The sequence below is a fragment of the Anabas testudineus genome, chromosome 16 (genome assembly GCF_900324465.2).
Source record: "Anabas testudineus chromosome 16, fAnaTes1.2, whole genome shotgun sequence".
Taxonomy (NCBI): domain Eukaryota; kingdom Metazoa; phylum Chordata; class Actinopteri; order Anabantiformes; family Anabantidae; genus Anabas; species Anabas testudineus.
In genome coordinates this window covers 19,830,235-19,846,614 of record NC_046625.1, presented here as the reverse complement: position 1 = coordinate 19,846,614, position 16,380 = coordinate 19,830,235, and the positions used below count along the sequence as shown (strand labels likewise).

General features: G+C 42.3%; 2 protein-coding genes across 3 annotated transcripts; both read right to left on the bottom strand.

Annotated features, from left to right (window-relative positions):
- Positions 1-1,401: 1,401 nt before the first annotated feature.
- On the bottom strand, positions 1,402-7,075 carry coq3 (coenzyme Q3 methyltransferase). 2 transcript variants are annotated; one of them, XM_026370100.1, is made up of 7 exons: positions 6,879-7,075; positions 6,821-6,842; positions 5,815-5,952; positions 4,275-4,374; positions 3,099-3,356; positions 2,165-2,324; positions 1,402-2,040 (listed from the first exon to the last, which is right to left on the bottom strand). In XM_026370100.1, exons 1-7 carry the CDS (start codon positions 6,994-6,996, stop codon positions 1,853-1,855), a joined length of 984 nt encoding a protein of 327 aa, XP_026225885.1. In that variant the 5' UTR covers positions 6,997-7,075; the 3' UTR covers positions 1,402-1,852. The 2 variants fall into 2 exon arrangements, with proteins under 2 accessions (XP_026225885.1, XP_026225884.1); XM_026370099.1 differs by having other exon boundaries at positions 6,821-7,075.
- A 537-nt stretch (positions 7,076-7,612) lies between these two features.
- pnisr (PNN-interacting serine/arginine-rich protein) lies at positions 7,613-14,681 on the bottom strand. The gene is made up of 12 exons (XM_026371488.1): positions 14,588-14,681; positions 13,950-14,048; positions 13,653-13,829; positions 13,207-13,445; positions 12,673-12,835; positions 11,460-11,650; positions 11,137-11,277; positions 10,934-11,033; positions 10,268-10,321; positions 9,650-9,844; positions 8,407-9,538; positions 7,613-7,965 (listed from the first exon to the last, which is right to left on the bottom strand). The coding sequence occupies exons 2-12, from the start codon at positions 14,038-14,040 to the stop codon at positions 7,932-7,934; spliced, it is 2,517 nt and encodes an 838-aa protein (XP_026227273.1). The 5' UTR covers positions 14,041-14,048; positions 14,588-14,681; the 3' UTR covers positions 7,613-7,931.
- Between the last annotated feature and the right edge of the window lie 1,699 nt (positions 14,682-16,380).

The window sequence follows — 16,380 nt, the reverse complement described above, 5'->3', positions numbered from 1 at the left end:
AATTGTTTCCTCAACTAATAATTGTCTATATAAACGATTTCCAGGAGCCTGAGGTGACTCTGTAAAGTAATCAAGTATCTTGTTTAGTCCAGTTCAGGAGATATTCTGGATGGCACACACTTAAGCACACTTACAATAAATAATCTGGCTATACTTTCATCTGAGAAACTCTGTTTAATTCTATCTAACAATTGTGCTAAACACCATATATTTGGCCTCTACAAGGACTTCTTGAGCAAGAAAGCTTATTACTGACCATACAAACAGAAAAATGGAAGAAATCTGTGCAACCTTACCTATATTTCTAGTCTTTTGTCTAATCCTATGAAGTTGGCTGTATTGTTTGTATATCTTAGTGACTGTCCTATTCTTTTACTTTTAAGGGGGAACTTGAACAGTTTCCGGCGCAGCTGTGTTAAACTCTGCCAGCTTCATAAAACAGGCCTATTGTCTTGTTCCAGTGGAGCCACCCCGCCCTCATGAGCCCCTTGCATCTCCCAGTGGAACCAGTGGCTCTCCATGATGAACACAGATCCTTCTGGACAACATCACGGGACTAGTCCCCTCCTCTCCGGTATTAAACTGTTGTTTCTTTAGGCTTGAGCTGATCAAAACTAGACAGGGGAGAAAACTTGGAAGACTGTTAATAAATCCATTCTGTCAGCTTCTTTCATTCAGATATAAATAACTAGTTCAATAGACAGATAGGAGAGTTCACTCACTCTGGAGCAACTTCGGAGGTGTAAGAAGACGTTCATGTTGACGCAGGACTCCAGCAGGTGTGTTGTCCTTCTGTTTGTCCAACATGCCGAGGGGTGGAGACAACTTCGAGACAAGGAGATTTCCTGAAGGTCCTGTATAGCTTCGGCTTACACCACCGTCGGAAACATGGAGCCACTCAAATCCTGCCAGCGGGCGACTGAGTCTGTTCTACTTTTAACTTTACGCGCGCTGGTGTGCGTCAACATCCTCACTGCAGCCATGGCTACTGCGAGTCAGGTGCGCGCTTTACAGCAAGAGTGTTTGTTGTTGTACACAGTTACTACATGACTATCACAGCGTGTGAATAACATAAATACTACGGTAACAGGACTTCACTGTCCACGTATTAACATCATTTCTGCACAGCGCCCTTTGACGTTCTTCACTGTGGGAACACTGACACTTATCAGGAGCCCGGTCTGTTATCAAGTAAAGCATACGAAAGAGATTATTTCTGCAGAGCAGTTACAGCCTGGTTATTGGTCTCTTCAAGAACATCATGCAACTGTGACTCCTTCTCTGCCAGGGGCTTGATTTGGATTATATAATGCTTCCACATGAGCGCGACAATAATCCCACAGTGCGTGTCTGTCCCCTGGTGTGTGTGCGTGTGTGTGAATGGACACAACTTAAACAGGCTTTGGCATCTAAAAATGTTTATTAGCATGTCTAAAACCAACTTTAAATCATATCAGCTGTTAAATTTGTTTTTTGTTGTTGTTTTATTGTATAATTATTCTATTTTAATATAACATGACAAATGATAACAAAGCAATCAACCCTAAACACCAAACTGATTCAGTGTAGTATCTACTCAAAACGAACAACAATATGAAGTCTGCTTCTGAACGGCACAGTTAGAGACACTGTTCATCACACACCCCACATATTTAAACCACTGGTAACACAAAAGGCTCAAAGGCTGTGTGAAAACAGCAGGATGCAATGTGCAATGCAATTCTACCTCAAGCCTGTTTAATAACCTCAGTCTCACATGCTCCACCACAACTGGCCTCTGTGAAGTTAGGACTGTTCACATCTACATCGTTATTTTTCCTTCATTTTCTGACTCATTGTCCGGTCTTGTGGCTCAGCTGTGTGAGGCAGAACTGTGGTCCTCTGGTCGCGGGCTGCTTTCCTCAGCCTGGTCTGGCTGGGGATCGTCTCTTAGCTTGACAGCGTGCAGGGCATAGTTGATGGAAGTGCTGTTAGTCCAGCTCCAGGCCCCTGATACTGGGTTGTACAGCATTCCTTGCACAGACTGCACTGACAAACCATCTGATGAAGTATGAAGCAAGAGTTTTAATAATAACATTTGTCCTGAGTATTAAAACTTCACTCTGTTGAGGGAAAACATGTTATGTACCCGAACCTTTGTCCATATAGACATTAGAAGACTTACTGGACTCTAGGAGGCGCTCCAACTCAACTGGGCTGACAAACTTTTCCCAGTCGTGCGTCCCACGGGGAACAATGCGCAGCAGCTGCTCGGCTACAACGATACCCAGCGCGTATGACAGGTTGGTTTTATTCATAGTAGTGATGAAGAGTGAGCCGCCTGGCTGCACAAACAAAAAAATTATTTATTTCATGGAGTATGAAAGGCTCACTGCTGCAGAAAGCATGTTTTACTCTGCACACACAAATGAGGTGCACTCCTTCTTGAGTCACAAGGGTGTATTTAGAGTGGAGTGAGAACTCACTCCAATGCACCAACCTAGAGTGTAAAAGTGTGAAACCTCAAGTTTCAACCTGAGTCAGTATTAACTTTTTTTTTAACATGACAGGATGGAGAATGAGTGTAGAGGAGACTGATGATAGAAGCTTTGGAGTGCAGTTCTTCAGAATCCAAACAATGCAAGAAACATTTTAATGCATCTCTGCATAGGTACCCTAAAGCTAAAGATATATTTAAAGGGCTATTTCAGTACAAGGACAAAAGTGAGAGATCTGGGCCAGTGAGAGGGAGAATCCAGTTGTGACTAAACCAAATGCAGAGGAATTAAGTGAAGATTAGGCTGTCTTTTTTCCCCAACTCAACTCCTCTGGCCCACTGACCTAGGAGATTATGATCATGTGGCCTCACTACTGATTTACAGCTTTCACTCAAGCTTGCCAATGGTTCAAGGCAAACCACACCCATACAAACACCCTATAACCTATTCCCAGTGAGGCACCACAGATGCAAACACAACAAACAACAAAATAATCATGTGCACGTTAGCGTACGCTCAGATTAACACACAGACATGCACTGTATTGATGCAGAGATGTCTAAACATGAGCTAACAGCTGGAGGAAAACACACACGTGCGCGCATTACCACGGGGACACACCTTCAGCACGTGGCTGCAGCAGAAGGCAAATGTTTCCAGGTCAGCCAGATGCTCCACCACCTCTGACGCTACGATAGCATCAAATTGGCACTCCTCCCCTTCTGTCTCCCCGTCAGCTGAGAGCTCCTCCAGGGTGCAAGCCCGGTAGGAGACCCGGTCACGAAGGTCTGGGTCATAGGACGCGTGCAGCTGGGCTGTGCAGATACTGTCTTCTACTGGATCTATACCCAACACAGTAGCTCCCAGGCGACCTAGAGGCTGAGAGAGCATGCGGAGGAAATGGGAAGAAGTCAAACCTGGATCTAAGTCAGTATTTATTGTGAAGTTTAGTTGGTCATCTAATACAATCAAAACAAGGTCACAATTTACATATAAACCTTAGAAACAGACATTTTACAATGAATAACAACAAAATAAGCCTGTCTTCACAGCACTTGACACCTTTAAGCATCATCATTCATTCAGCAGAGAAGGCTACTGTAGCAATAAACGCTGTGTGTGGTTGGATTTGAACTACAGTGCCCTCTTCTGGACAAAAGCTAAACACACAGGGCTGGGTGCACTTGCTTGCCCAGGGGCTGCTCTCCATCCTCCCACAGCTGATCCTTTCTGATAGGAAGACTTACAGTGACAAGACACCCAGAGACACGAGCACAGTTTACATCTCAACAGACACTTTGTGTGGGCTTCTGTTCTTCTAACGTCTGTGTAGGCTGAATATGACAGCCTCTGTGACAGAGTCATATAAATACAGGACCTGATTTTGTCTTCCTAAATCACACAACACAGCTGGTATGTCCTCGGTTTAAATGAAGGCCAAGGAGACAGGAGCTTTGTCCTCGGTGCAGAGCCATCAACACTAACAAACAGATAAACAAGTGTAAACAACCGACTGTCTGATCCACCACACCGCGACCAGTCAAATCAAAAGACAACCAGAATTGGTCTGACGTTTAAATGTTTTCTTAGGCACTGGTATGTGTGAAAGCAGAATCTTACACTGCAGAAGACTCATCTGTAAAGAAGAGGCTCATGTGATATGAAAGGCAGCAATTGAAACAATTGGGACTGGACAGAAGGTACAGGGAGAAAGACAGCTGTGTCTACCCTATGGTCCTTATTCACACTGGGTTTATGTTTCCCTTACAACAGACATACACATGCACACTATTTTACCTCTGTGAGCAGGCCCCCTCCACAGCCGACATCCAGTATTCTGAGTCCTAATAGTGGTTTCCCAGGATGATGCACTCTGTGCACATTCAGCAAATTATCCCTGTACATAATGATAAATGAGGCAAAGAAATTCTAATTAAAACATCTCTCCTGACCATACACACCAACAGACACCCATCAAGTTACAATCACAGTGTCACTTGAAGTCAAAAGAAACATGAAGAGGATTATTCTTAAACATCTATATGGTACAAAATGTTGCATGGCATACAGAGGTGTAAGGGCGGGTTGAATCCTTAGATTTTGCCTGAACCATCCACTGTCACGTCCACCCCCTTATCACCACGAGCTACAGTGTCAGCCTAACAACCACAAATTATCCCCTGGCTACAAATTCATCCCTGCCTCACTGTTGGGTTTCTTCTTCCTCCCCTCACGCCCTGTCTGATGGCTGTCTGCCTCGGGCATGAAACATGCAGAACAGGCCAAGCTCTGGGTATGCATCATCCTCATTAAAGCTCTGCTAAGGTACAAGAGCATTCGTGCAGCAGGGAAGAAAGGAAGATTAGGTGATGGCTGATACCCCCTAACTAGCTTCCGCACATCACAACCAAACAGAGTCACTGGAAGAAGTCATTTGACAGCCCGCAGAGTAGGATAGTAATATAATATGAAAAATCTTTTTTTCATGTCAATCTCTTTCATATGAAATCATATTTTGCTAAAACTAAATCAAAACTAAATTTCTAATGGCAAACTATGTGTATTACAGAACTGTAAGCTTAGTCTCAGTTTTCACAATAAAAAAATACATTTAAATAAATTGATAAAATGCAAAGCACTAAAATGTTATTATTAGGTTATTGTTATACAATTAAAATGATTTTAACATATGTTTTATGTTTTGAAGAAAAAAAACATACTTTGTGATCAATACAGGCAAGAACAATGTAACAGTGTATTAATAATTTTTAAGGTACAGCAACAACTGTCTCCACTGTGCTGCTGTGACTCATTTAGACACAGCCTCAGGGCAGAGCTATATCAGACAAATCAACCACACTCAGACATACACTGACACTGGATCTGTCATATTGTCACCATAAACTCCCATCATCATCATCACCACCACCAAAACAACCACAGAGGGGGGAGGGGAATAGCAGCAACGGGTTTTTGGCTGGATGGGTAATGGAATGATTATCATAGGGAGCCCCAGCAGCAGATCTTATCAATCAAAGCAGACCCAGCTCGGGCCTAATATATGCACATATGTGGTGTAGGGGTGGCTGGAGCGCTGTTGGCTGAAAATGTGCTAAGGAATGCTGTCACTTCAGATTTCTGTTGCTTCGCTGCATCCATGTTGTGTTCTCTGCTCTCAAATGCCACAAGGCTGGGTGTGCCTAAGGTTACATTTTGACACGACCGCTTGATGCCTCTGCCAATAAATCACCTATGTTGACAGTGGCTTAGCTAAGAGATTTCCTGCGTCACAAGAACATAATGAATGTTGAAATCTATATTATGTCTGGACACACACCTTACAAAAGGAACCCTCAGATCATTCATGGCATGAAGAGCTGCAAATTCTCCCCGTTCATCCCACCACTTGCTCGCCAGTGACCAGAACTTCTTCACCTCATCAGGGTCCACTGTGGTCTGGGAGGCTGACCGAGTACTGCACATAGAAGACAGGGACATATCAGCACTATTCACAATTCAACATCACGTTTACCACGAGGGAAAGAAACTACAAGAAATGCAGCATAGATACTGGGAAAAATATTTCTGAGGTCATAAATAAATAAAGTCTCTGCTTTTAAAGTAATGCAATAACAACAATTTCTTCCAGTTAACATCAAAATGATGTAATGACAAAATTACAAAGTTTTGTTCTATTTCCTATGTGATACTTTGTGTACTGTAACAAAAATAAAAACAATAATAATAAATAAAACTATCCAGAGAGGTCAGATTAAGTAGTAAAAAGAAATCAGTTGTTGCAGGTCTACTTTCAGTTTTCCAGTTAATGACAGAGCAAAGAGACACTGATGCAACATTACAGTAAGAGACTGTGAAAGGGAATTATTATGGAAACATTTTAATCCAGTAAACGCTGTTGAACATTATTGTTCAATTTGGTTAAACAAAAAAATAATCCATAAAAATACACAATCATTTATTTGTTTTTTTGTTTTAAATTTAGGAATCTACATCTACAAAAAATAAAGTAACTACATCAGTGTAATACAGTATGAAGTAACGTTACTGTATTTCCTTCTTAATTGTAGAGGGGTAAAAATAGCATTGAATGTTAATTGGCCAGTACAGAACAAATACGTACAGAACTTGAGTGAATGCACTTAGTTATTTGTCACCTCTAGTAAAAACAAGCACACTTATACGTTTTCATAGACTAATGTCATGAATGCACATCACGACGTGCTTGATTCCAACACTATAAATATGCAAACTTTCTCCGATCTCTGAGTTTCTTCAAGCACCTGAACAGACACACCGCACGCAGCTGTGTGGACCTGCAGTACCTGATCAGCCGGTGACCAGCATGTTGCTCTCTCTGCACCGACACTGTCCGCTGCTCATGAAACGCAGTCCGGCTGGATCCGCTTCTACCCGCAGCACCGCGGACCGCCCCGCACACAGCGGCCTGTTTCCGCGCACACAGCCCGAGTACAAGGCGGCCAAACTTATTAGAGAACATGTCGTAGCGCTGTTCTCCGGCCCGGTGCTGTAAATATGTCCCGTTTACTACGTTTGTCGGTTCGACCGACGGTGCTCGAGTCTATTCTGCTCGGGCTGACACAACACACACACACACATCGGTTCCTACCATGGAAATGCTTATACCGACGGGAAACAAGGTTTATACACCAGTCAGCTCCAACATTAAAACACTTTATTGTGTGGTTTTATTGTTGTGGTCAGAGTGGGAAACTTTTAACACTGGTAACGACTGACTGGTGTCATAACACACCATGCATTGATGCGTGTCCCCTGTCCACCAACATGAAAACCACCAGGTGCTTTTCATGTTGGGACTCATCAGTGTAATCATCACTGCCACTTTTCTATAGCTTTACAAGGCTAGAGAGGTAATGGCCTTAACATTCCTTCCAGTTTTTAAAAACATAATTTACTTTTAACCCATTTGAACTATAAATAGATAGAAAAGCAGCAGGTCTCCGTCTTATGCGATTGTGTGTAGACACACAATGCATGCACAATGTTTAATGTTTAATGCAACATTATGAATCCCAACGAAGTGTTCAATAGTTTTCTGTTAAGTGTGGCATTAAATCAAAGACACCATGAGACGATTCAAGGAACAAACAGTTTTATTAGACATTTTACAATATTGTTTGGAAAAAAACGTTAATCCTGTTATGGTTTAAAATGATACAACTTGACTTTTTAGTGTCCAAGTCTTATTAAGCTTTGCATAATGATACTAGTGAAAACTCCTACCACTCAAGATGTCTTGTGCTTCAGCCATACATTAAAAATAACATATTTACAAAGATGAAAGAAATGTATGAGGGATTCACCTACACAACTGCCTCTATAATGAGACAAGCCTGTTCAACTCATGGAATTTAAAATCGTAAAGTGCACAGATCAGGAGGTTAACTGTGCTCCTCAGCGCCTGCTACGATGGGAGGGGGATGCTGACCTGTAAGAGAGGCATGGACATGACATTAATACTGCACCACATACACTCAGCCACGCAGACTACAAAATACACACATGCACAAATAGCCCGTCACCAGACACGTTGCCAGAGTATAAATACTGTACAGAATTTCTACTTTTAAAACACTGTATACTGTAGTCAGCCTGAAATCTATTAGTTGGTTTAGTTCACATTAAGAAGGACATTACATTTTCACCCTCTACTCTGGGCCAGCGAGTTTCACATGTGCTAAGAACAGACATTGGTTCTAGTAAGACAACAGAAGGCAGCATGGAGACTTTAAACAGGTTTAGAAATGCAAAAATGATAACCTCTCTTCAGTTCTAGAAAATGTATTGATTAGAAGGAATCCAGAGAAATCACAGTAAGACATACAATGAGAACATAGAGTAGGAAAAAGAGAGAAAAAACGAATACTACCTTGATCGTGACTTAGACTTGTGTTTGCGGCTTGCCTTCTTACCAGACTTGTGAGATTTTTCCGTCGACCTTGAGCGACTACGTTTGGATTTCTTAGATTTTTTTTCCTTGCTAACTTCAGGGGTGGGGGATCTACTTGAATCAGAGTCTGAACGTCTCTTGCTAGCTTTGACAGAGCCCTTCTTGCTGCCTTTGCTGTCCTGCCGGGAGTATTTGTCACTCTGAGAGTCTGTGCATGAGTCACTCTCTTTTCTTTTCTTTGATTTTCCATTCTCCTCTGCAACTGCAGAGCTTCCTTTATCTTTCTCCTTTTCTTTCTCTTTGGTCTTTGGCTTTTCTTTCTTTTTATCAGACTCTTTTTCCCTGTCCTTATCTTTGTCTTTCTTTTTCTTGTCTTTTTCATGGCTACGACTCCTTTCTCTCCTCCTCTCTCTGTCTTTGCTTGAGGCCTTCTGCTTGTGTCTGCTGCTACGACTATAACTGCTGTCCCTGCGCTCCCGGCTCCTTTTCCTCTCCTTATTCCTGTCTTTCTCCTTGTCTCTGTCTCTGCTGCGACTACGACTGTCTCTGGCCCTAGCCCTGCCCCTGTCTCTCTCTCTGGATCTGGACCTGCTCCTGCGGCTTCTGCGTTCCCTGGAATCACTGCGATCTTTCTTGTGGCGGCCTGATCTCTCAGCACTGCTCCTCCTTCTGTCCCTGCCCTTCTCACTACGATGCCTGTGGGAGCTGTGACTGCGGCTACGACTTCGACTGCGGCTGCGCCGGCGAGCCTTGTGAGACAAAGAGCGACTACGCCTCCTTTTCCTCCGTGGAGAAGAGGATGGAGAGGAACTGCGGGAAGATGTTGATGAGGAAGAGGAGGAGGACGAAGAACGACTGCTGCTGCGGCTGGAAGTGGAGTGGGAGCTGCTGCTGCGACCATTGGCTGGGGAATCGCTGCCACCTCTCCCCGATCGCTCCTTCCCTCTACCTGAGTGCTTGCCCTCACTACCTTCCTTTTCACTACGGGACCTACGCCTCTCTATCAAGGGCTCCGCATCCCTTTCTTTTACTTCCTGTTTGTGCAAATTGTCTGCTTGTCCCTCATCATACTCCCCCTTTTCTCTGTTTAATCTCTCCTTTGCCATATCTTCTGCAGAAACACAGAAACATATTAGTGTCATAACACATTATCCAGCTTCCACACAAATTATTATTGTAAACCTGAGTGATAAACTTGAAATGACACAACGTCATGTCTTACCACGTGCAAGTAGAGCCTCTTGTGCTTGTTTCTCTATCAGCTGCTGCATCTCCCGCTCTTTGCGGCGAAAGGCATCCTGCTTTTCCCGGATGCGGTGGCGTAACTCCTCCTCATCGGTGTCTGAGGATTCTGAGCCTCGCACACTGCGATCGTCCTCATCCTCGCTCTCATCTGAACCATAGTCACCAATCCCGCCTGACAATAACAGAGCCCCCCGATTGTTGAGTGTTGGAAAGGACCAAAATTCATTCTCACAATCAGGTTCCAACTTCTGAAATCCCTCAATCCCAACCCAGGGTTTTGTTGAATGGCACATTATCCTGTCTAACCTTATATTTTACATTAATAACCCCCCTAAAAACAAACTTAATGCAGACATACCACCCTTAAGTTAACACTAATATAAAGACTTTGGATTTGAGAGCATGCTTCTAACTTTTAAGTACAAATCACTGAACCAATCAATAAGATGCCACTTCTTACAACTTACAAATTGTGAAGTGTATTTGGGTCTTGTGTTAACAGGCTGAACCACATTCCTACCAACAACCGGCCATAAATTAAAAATGTAATATATTCCTTCCCTCCCCCCACGGTGACAGAAAAAGGGATACTCACTGAGACCAGTCAGAGAAGCCAGTGCACTTGACTGTGCCAGCTGTTTTGCAGGAGCTTTGATTCACATCAACAACAGGAACAACATGTTAAAACACATACTGCCATTTTCTCAAAGGCAAGAGAGTCGCTAGAGAAGGGAGTCAGATAAAGCACTATTCACAAGAGCTGCCATTGGTAACAGGAGAAACAAATAAAACAAAACAAAAAAAATGGAGAAAAGAGAGAGGGTTAACAAACAAACTTCTGTCACACAATCCAAGTCAAACAGTCGGACAAGAGGGAAAGAACCAATCTGTACTAATGCACAGTCACTTCAGTAGAGGAAGTCACTTGTATCTTTAGACAGGTGATGGTCAGTCAATGCCGTGACTTTATTCAGTCATATAGTCTTTCTGTAGGACCTTTGATACCATGATGAACAGGTTTTCAAATACTGTCAGAAACACTGCTCTGCTCTCTCTCCTTCTGATGCATTAGCAGAGAATGGTTGAAAATGCATATCAGACATTCTCCCATGTTTGCTGCTCAATCGCCCAAGTTTACAGGGCATAATTTAGTTTAACTTACAGCGATTAGTATGCACATGATGGTTTCTCTTTAGATTTTAACATAATGCCTGGGTGACAAGCATAGATGATGCATTAACTGGAAAAGACAAGAGCAGACCTCGAGTGGCTTTCCGGTGAGTTTCTTTAGCCACATGCAGGATTTCTTCATTAGTGACTTCGAGAAGAATCTCAGTCAGAAGTGTTTTTGTAATGAGCATCTTTAAAACAATGACAAAAAACAAACAAAAATATCAATAACTATTTTTCAAAACTAGTAAAATCAGTGACAGTAGTGCACATAAAAAAACAGGTTACACTAACCAGCTGGAATTCCTTTTCCTCCTCAGTCATTTCAGGTTCACTGTCCTCTGCTGGAGGCGAGGGACTCTGGACAGAATATTCTTTCTTCATGGAGCTCTTTTCTTCATCGTTATTGTCATCATTCCCCTCATCATCACTGTCCTGATGTAGACAGAAGAGCAGAGACTGGGTTTCAGTCAACTTTGCGAAAGTTCTGATATATGGGCCAGAGAACACTTTATAACCTGTAACCTTCAATAACCTTTTAGCACTACCAAACTGTTTACCCACAGAAATTGAACAGGAGTGAATTCTGCACTCCAAGACAGAAATGGCCTGCTTACAAATTTACTCTTGCGGGGAACACGTGGCCCATCACCCTCCATATCTGCCTCGTGCTCTTTGCCATCGTCTTTTGTCATTTCTGCACGCTCCTTCTCCATTCGTTCTCGCTCTAGCTTCTTCTGCTTTTCTCTGTCCATCTTTTCAAGACCCTCTCGGATCCACGCAGGAAGTGTGCGCCTTTTCACAGCATCTGAAAAATACATATGGCCACATTTTTAACATTCATCAGCCCTCTTTGAGCTTCCACCATTTCCTTTACAATAGCGTCAAAAATTGCCTATATTGATTTTTTTTTTTTACCAAGCTAAGCTGGAATGGTACTAATAGGCTATTTTAATACACTGATTTAGCAGTCGCTTTTATAGATCTGTAGTCATCACCATCTAACTGAAACTGACGTTTTTGCACAAACTGTCTCTTGACAGAAAGAAAATAAGTATTTTTACAATGATGCTAGACTAAAGACAAATGTAACAAGTCTTATTTTGTTTGATATCAGATGGAATCTGGATGGTACAGTTTCTGATTTTACTGTAGAAGACTGTAACTAAAGAGGAGGACAGTGTTGGATTAGGCAAACTGGTGAACGATTCACTACTAAGCGAACTAAGTGCAGAGGCAAGATCCAAATAATATAATAACAGAAAACAATGAAGTATTTTGAAAGTAATTTGAAAGACAAATTTATGTATGACAAAGAATGATCCGCAGTAAACACTAAAGCAATTAGGTATAGTAGTGCGAGGTTTCCTCTGTATACATTAAATTGCAACACACCACTGCTGTCGGATTAATGGGTGTTGTTGCTTTAACTTCACGTTTCAATAATGTCCACAAGGAAATATGAAAGAAATGCCAAAATGTCATACACCACGCAACCGCTCAAAGTGCCAAATAGTGTTAATGGTATAAATCTATAGGACCTCTGTATCAACATGAGAAGTCCACCACCAACTAGTTTTACATGAGACAAACACACTTTAGTACTAAGTATATGTTTTATTGATTATCATTTACTCTGGCCGTATTATTATTATTAGTACCAAACCTGAAGTTAATTGTTAACCATCACACAAGGCAAAGAAAGGTTGCTTTCTTTGATAGTATAGCACACAAACTGTAGAATACATTGATCCACTTAATGCAGTCTTTATCCTGCAAATCTATGAATACCTAGGGCAGGCTATTAGTTATTAGTAAAAACACACTCACCGAGTGGTGTTGGGGCCTCCTGTTTGACAGGGAGCTGGATCGGGGACCTGGGTCGTTCTCTGAATCCCGGTGGCCTGGCATCTCGTCTGTTCTGAGGAGGACCTTGCCAGTATGGGGCGGAGAAACCCGTTGGTGTGGGGGTGAAGGATGAAGCAGCTCCATGCTGTTGAGAGAAAATACCAACTAAAAATTAAAGGAAGTTCATAAAGTAAGAAAAGGCCCTCCATTACTCCTGCCAAGTGGGATTCACTGAGTGTAGTATTGTTGTGGTCCTAATCTATCTCTCCTGGCTGCACTAGAAAATAACTAAAAAGAAAACGTAAAACAATGAAATACACTAATAAAATAATACCAAACCATGCAGGATCCTCAACAAGCCAACACTTTCCTCTGCACCGCATCAAGAAAGCAATGACTGAAACACCAAGGCGCTGGGAGCCGGCACAGTTTCTATGGATTGCTCCTTCACGTGTTACGTGGTTGTCACACTAAAACCCAAATGCTTCAACAGTTTCTACTGTAGCATCTGCATACCTGATAATCAAACTGGTTCATGGCCATGGGGGCCATGGCGTAGCTGTCGGGCTGTGCCCCATACCCATGGCTGTTCTGGGGGTAAACCCCATGGTGGGCTTCAGAGGTGAACTCCACGCTGTCTTGACTGTTGCTGTCCTCACTGGGGTTCACCACATCCATCGGTCCTGACCCTGGAGGGATCCAGGCCTGATCAGGGGGTGGCGGAGGAGGAGGGGGCTGGCCATGCATTCCCCATTCTGTTAAAGACAACATAACTAATAAACAACAACACAAGCTATAAGAGCTAGTTGTAACCACACCTTTACTACCTCATAAACATCTTCATCATATAAATCTTCATTCTGTATCATATGCATTGATTTCTCTCAGTACTAAACACAAAAAGAAAAGAGAACAATGGTGTGGGAAAAGAGGTGAAGTGGTCAACTGGATTCAACGTGTACCTGGCTGCCACATTCTGCCAAATGCTGGGTCACCCTGGAAGGTACCATGATTGCTCTGTCCAACAGGTTCAAGGCCTGGGATGTCCTGGCCATTGGGCTGAATGTTCTGCTGCTCTGCTCCAGTAGACTCCTTCTGCGCTATCCATGCTTGCGCCAAAGCAGCCCAGTCCACTTGACCTGCAGAAAAACAAACTCACATTTTTAACATAAACCAAGGAATACCTAATATTAAGACTGCTGGAGATATACAATAAATAAGAAAAATGATTTGGCGATGCAATTGCATCCCTCACTGACCTGGATCGTGCTGGTGCTGGAAAGACTGCATCCACTGCTGCTGGCTCAGAGGCCACTGCGGCCAGGGCTGTCCTCCCTGGTCCCACATCATTCACAAATCTAAAATATACATGCCACGAATCAACTCAGATTATGTTTGCACTCTCAGCATCACGTTTGCTCTCATAAAAGCTGCACAAGTTTATGCGCTCTGACATTAATGCTATGGTTTCGTCTAATGGCGAGAAAAAAAAAAATCTAGCGTTAGCTTCTACTGGAAGTGCTAACGTTACACCAAGCTGACCGGCTAGCCTAATGCTAGCGACTCCAGTTAGCCACACTCCATCTCCTCTGTTAATGGTGAAAACAAAAGCTGCGATACGGCATCTCTAGAGCATTATATTAAAATAAATTCAAATGCGATGAACTCCATACCCCTAAAACCACCACTAATCATGAGTTTGTTTGTGTGCTAAGGAAGCTCACCCACGCTAACGTAAGCTAACCTTAGCTATGCTAAAAATGAAGGCTACCAGGCTCTAGCACAATTATCTCACCGGGTGGGCAAATGTGCCTATAAAATGAAATGACACCGTGCTAATAGAAACGTGTGAATGAAGCTTATATCGCCACTGTGCTTAGAGCAACATAACCCCCACCTTCTCCAGACAGTTTCTCTCCGGCGCTGCGGCTCCAAATCAAAATGGCTCCAAGTAAAGCGAGCTGCTCGGAGGACGTGTTAGCCGAGACGCTCCGGCTGCCTCCACAGGATGTCGGAAATCTGAACATCCACGCTTAATGGATATGCAGTTCCGAATTGTTGTTTACATGTCTCTGTAGTATTAAAAGATTTAATCAACATACAACAAGATCCACCATTCCCAAACAAATAAAGGCATCCACGCTAACAAACGGTAAGCACAATGTGACAAGTCCTACTTATTTAAATAGTTACACGTCTCTGTAGAAACAACGTTTAGGTTATAGTTATAGTTTAACTAGGTCATAGTTAAATTTATTGCATTTGTCCATTATTGTGTGTATTATATTTCGGAAAATAATCTGATCATAGTTACAATCATAGTTTTACGTTCTGCTGACTTTTACATAATGAATGTAGAAATTACACGTGGCACGTAAAGGCAACGTTGCCACACAGATGACAGTGAGTATAATGATGCTGAGGAATTAAAACACTGTGTGAAAGTCGGTCCAGTTCTTTCTGTAACTAAAATATAAACACGATGCAGTCAGCACAAGTTGTTTCTGTTCCACACATACTCCCCACAGGTCTTAAAGGGTTTAATATTGGTGAATCCAATCTATTTTGTAAGACATTTTGTCTGGGTTGTGTGGATGGGATAAACCAAAGTACTGGGTTTGTCCTCTCTGTTTATTCTTGTGTGGGTGTTTCCTCTGGGTACTTCACTTTCTGGGTGTGACACATCCACAATATGTGTGGGCTCTTCAGGTCTGCTGTTAGAGCCACAAAAGCAGTTCAGTTGTGTTCCTTAATGCCACCAAGACAATGTTACACTGAACACCAGTGAACACCATCAGTTCCCCCTCAGCCTCAGCCTGGCATAAAGCCAGGAGCCACTGCTCAGTCTAAATCCTGACTCTAATTGACAGTTACATTTGTCATCTTATTTATTGTGCATCAAGTTGTTATGGCATACTGAGGTAATTCTATGCATAATTATATACATTAAAGACTATACACCACCCTCCAAAAGTATTGGAACAGTGAAGCAAATTCCTTAATTTTTGCTGTAGATTAAAAAGATGTGAGAAATAGCTGTGTTCAAATAAAAGCTGCCATCTTCCAAGTTGTGTATGTTTAGTTTTTGTTGGTGAATGTCATTAGCAATTGAAACACCAGGAAGTGGAATGGAATAGAAATTATCTAAGCAGCCAACAAATACTTCCAACACAACACAGGATATATAAAGAAAGGATGGATTTACCACAAACCATTCCTTAATCACACACATATATATATATATATATAAACCTATAATTTATAAAATAGCACTAATTATTAATTATCCAGTACAAAGTAGTTCTAAGCTTTACGTAGATCAGCTACTACATTAAAATGTTGGCTACAAGTAGGAAGGAGATTTGCTATTTTTATGCTGAAGTAAAATTGTGAATGTGAAACCTATAGTACTAACCTTCAGATCCTCGCCATTCCAGCTGCTTCACTTCGAAAGGTGGATATAGAGCTACTAATCCAGGTGGTACACTAAACATGTGGCCCCTGAAGATTTGGGGTCCTGAGGCATTTGTCCATTTTGCAGTTGTTGATCCATTGATATTACCTACAATGTGTTGGCGTCGTTCAAGTCTAAGGCAGTTTAACTTAGATCAGCAGTTGGTGAAAACGCAGTATTACAGATGGAGCGATACAAAAAGCTTTGCTTTAGGGGAAACTGTCCGGTGTGGAGCT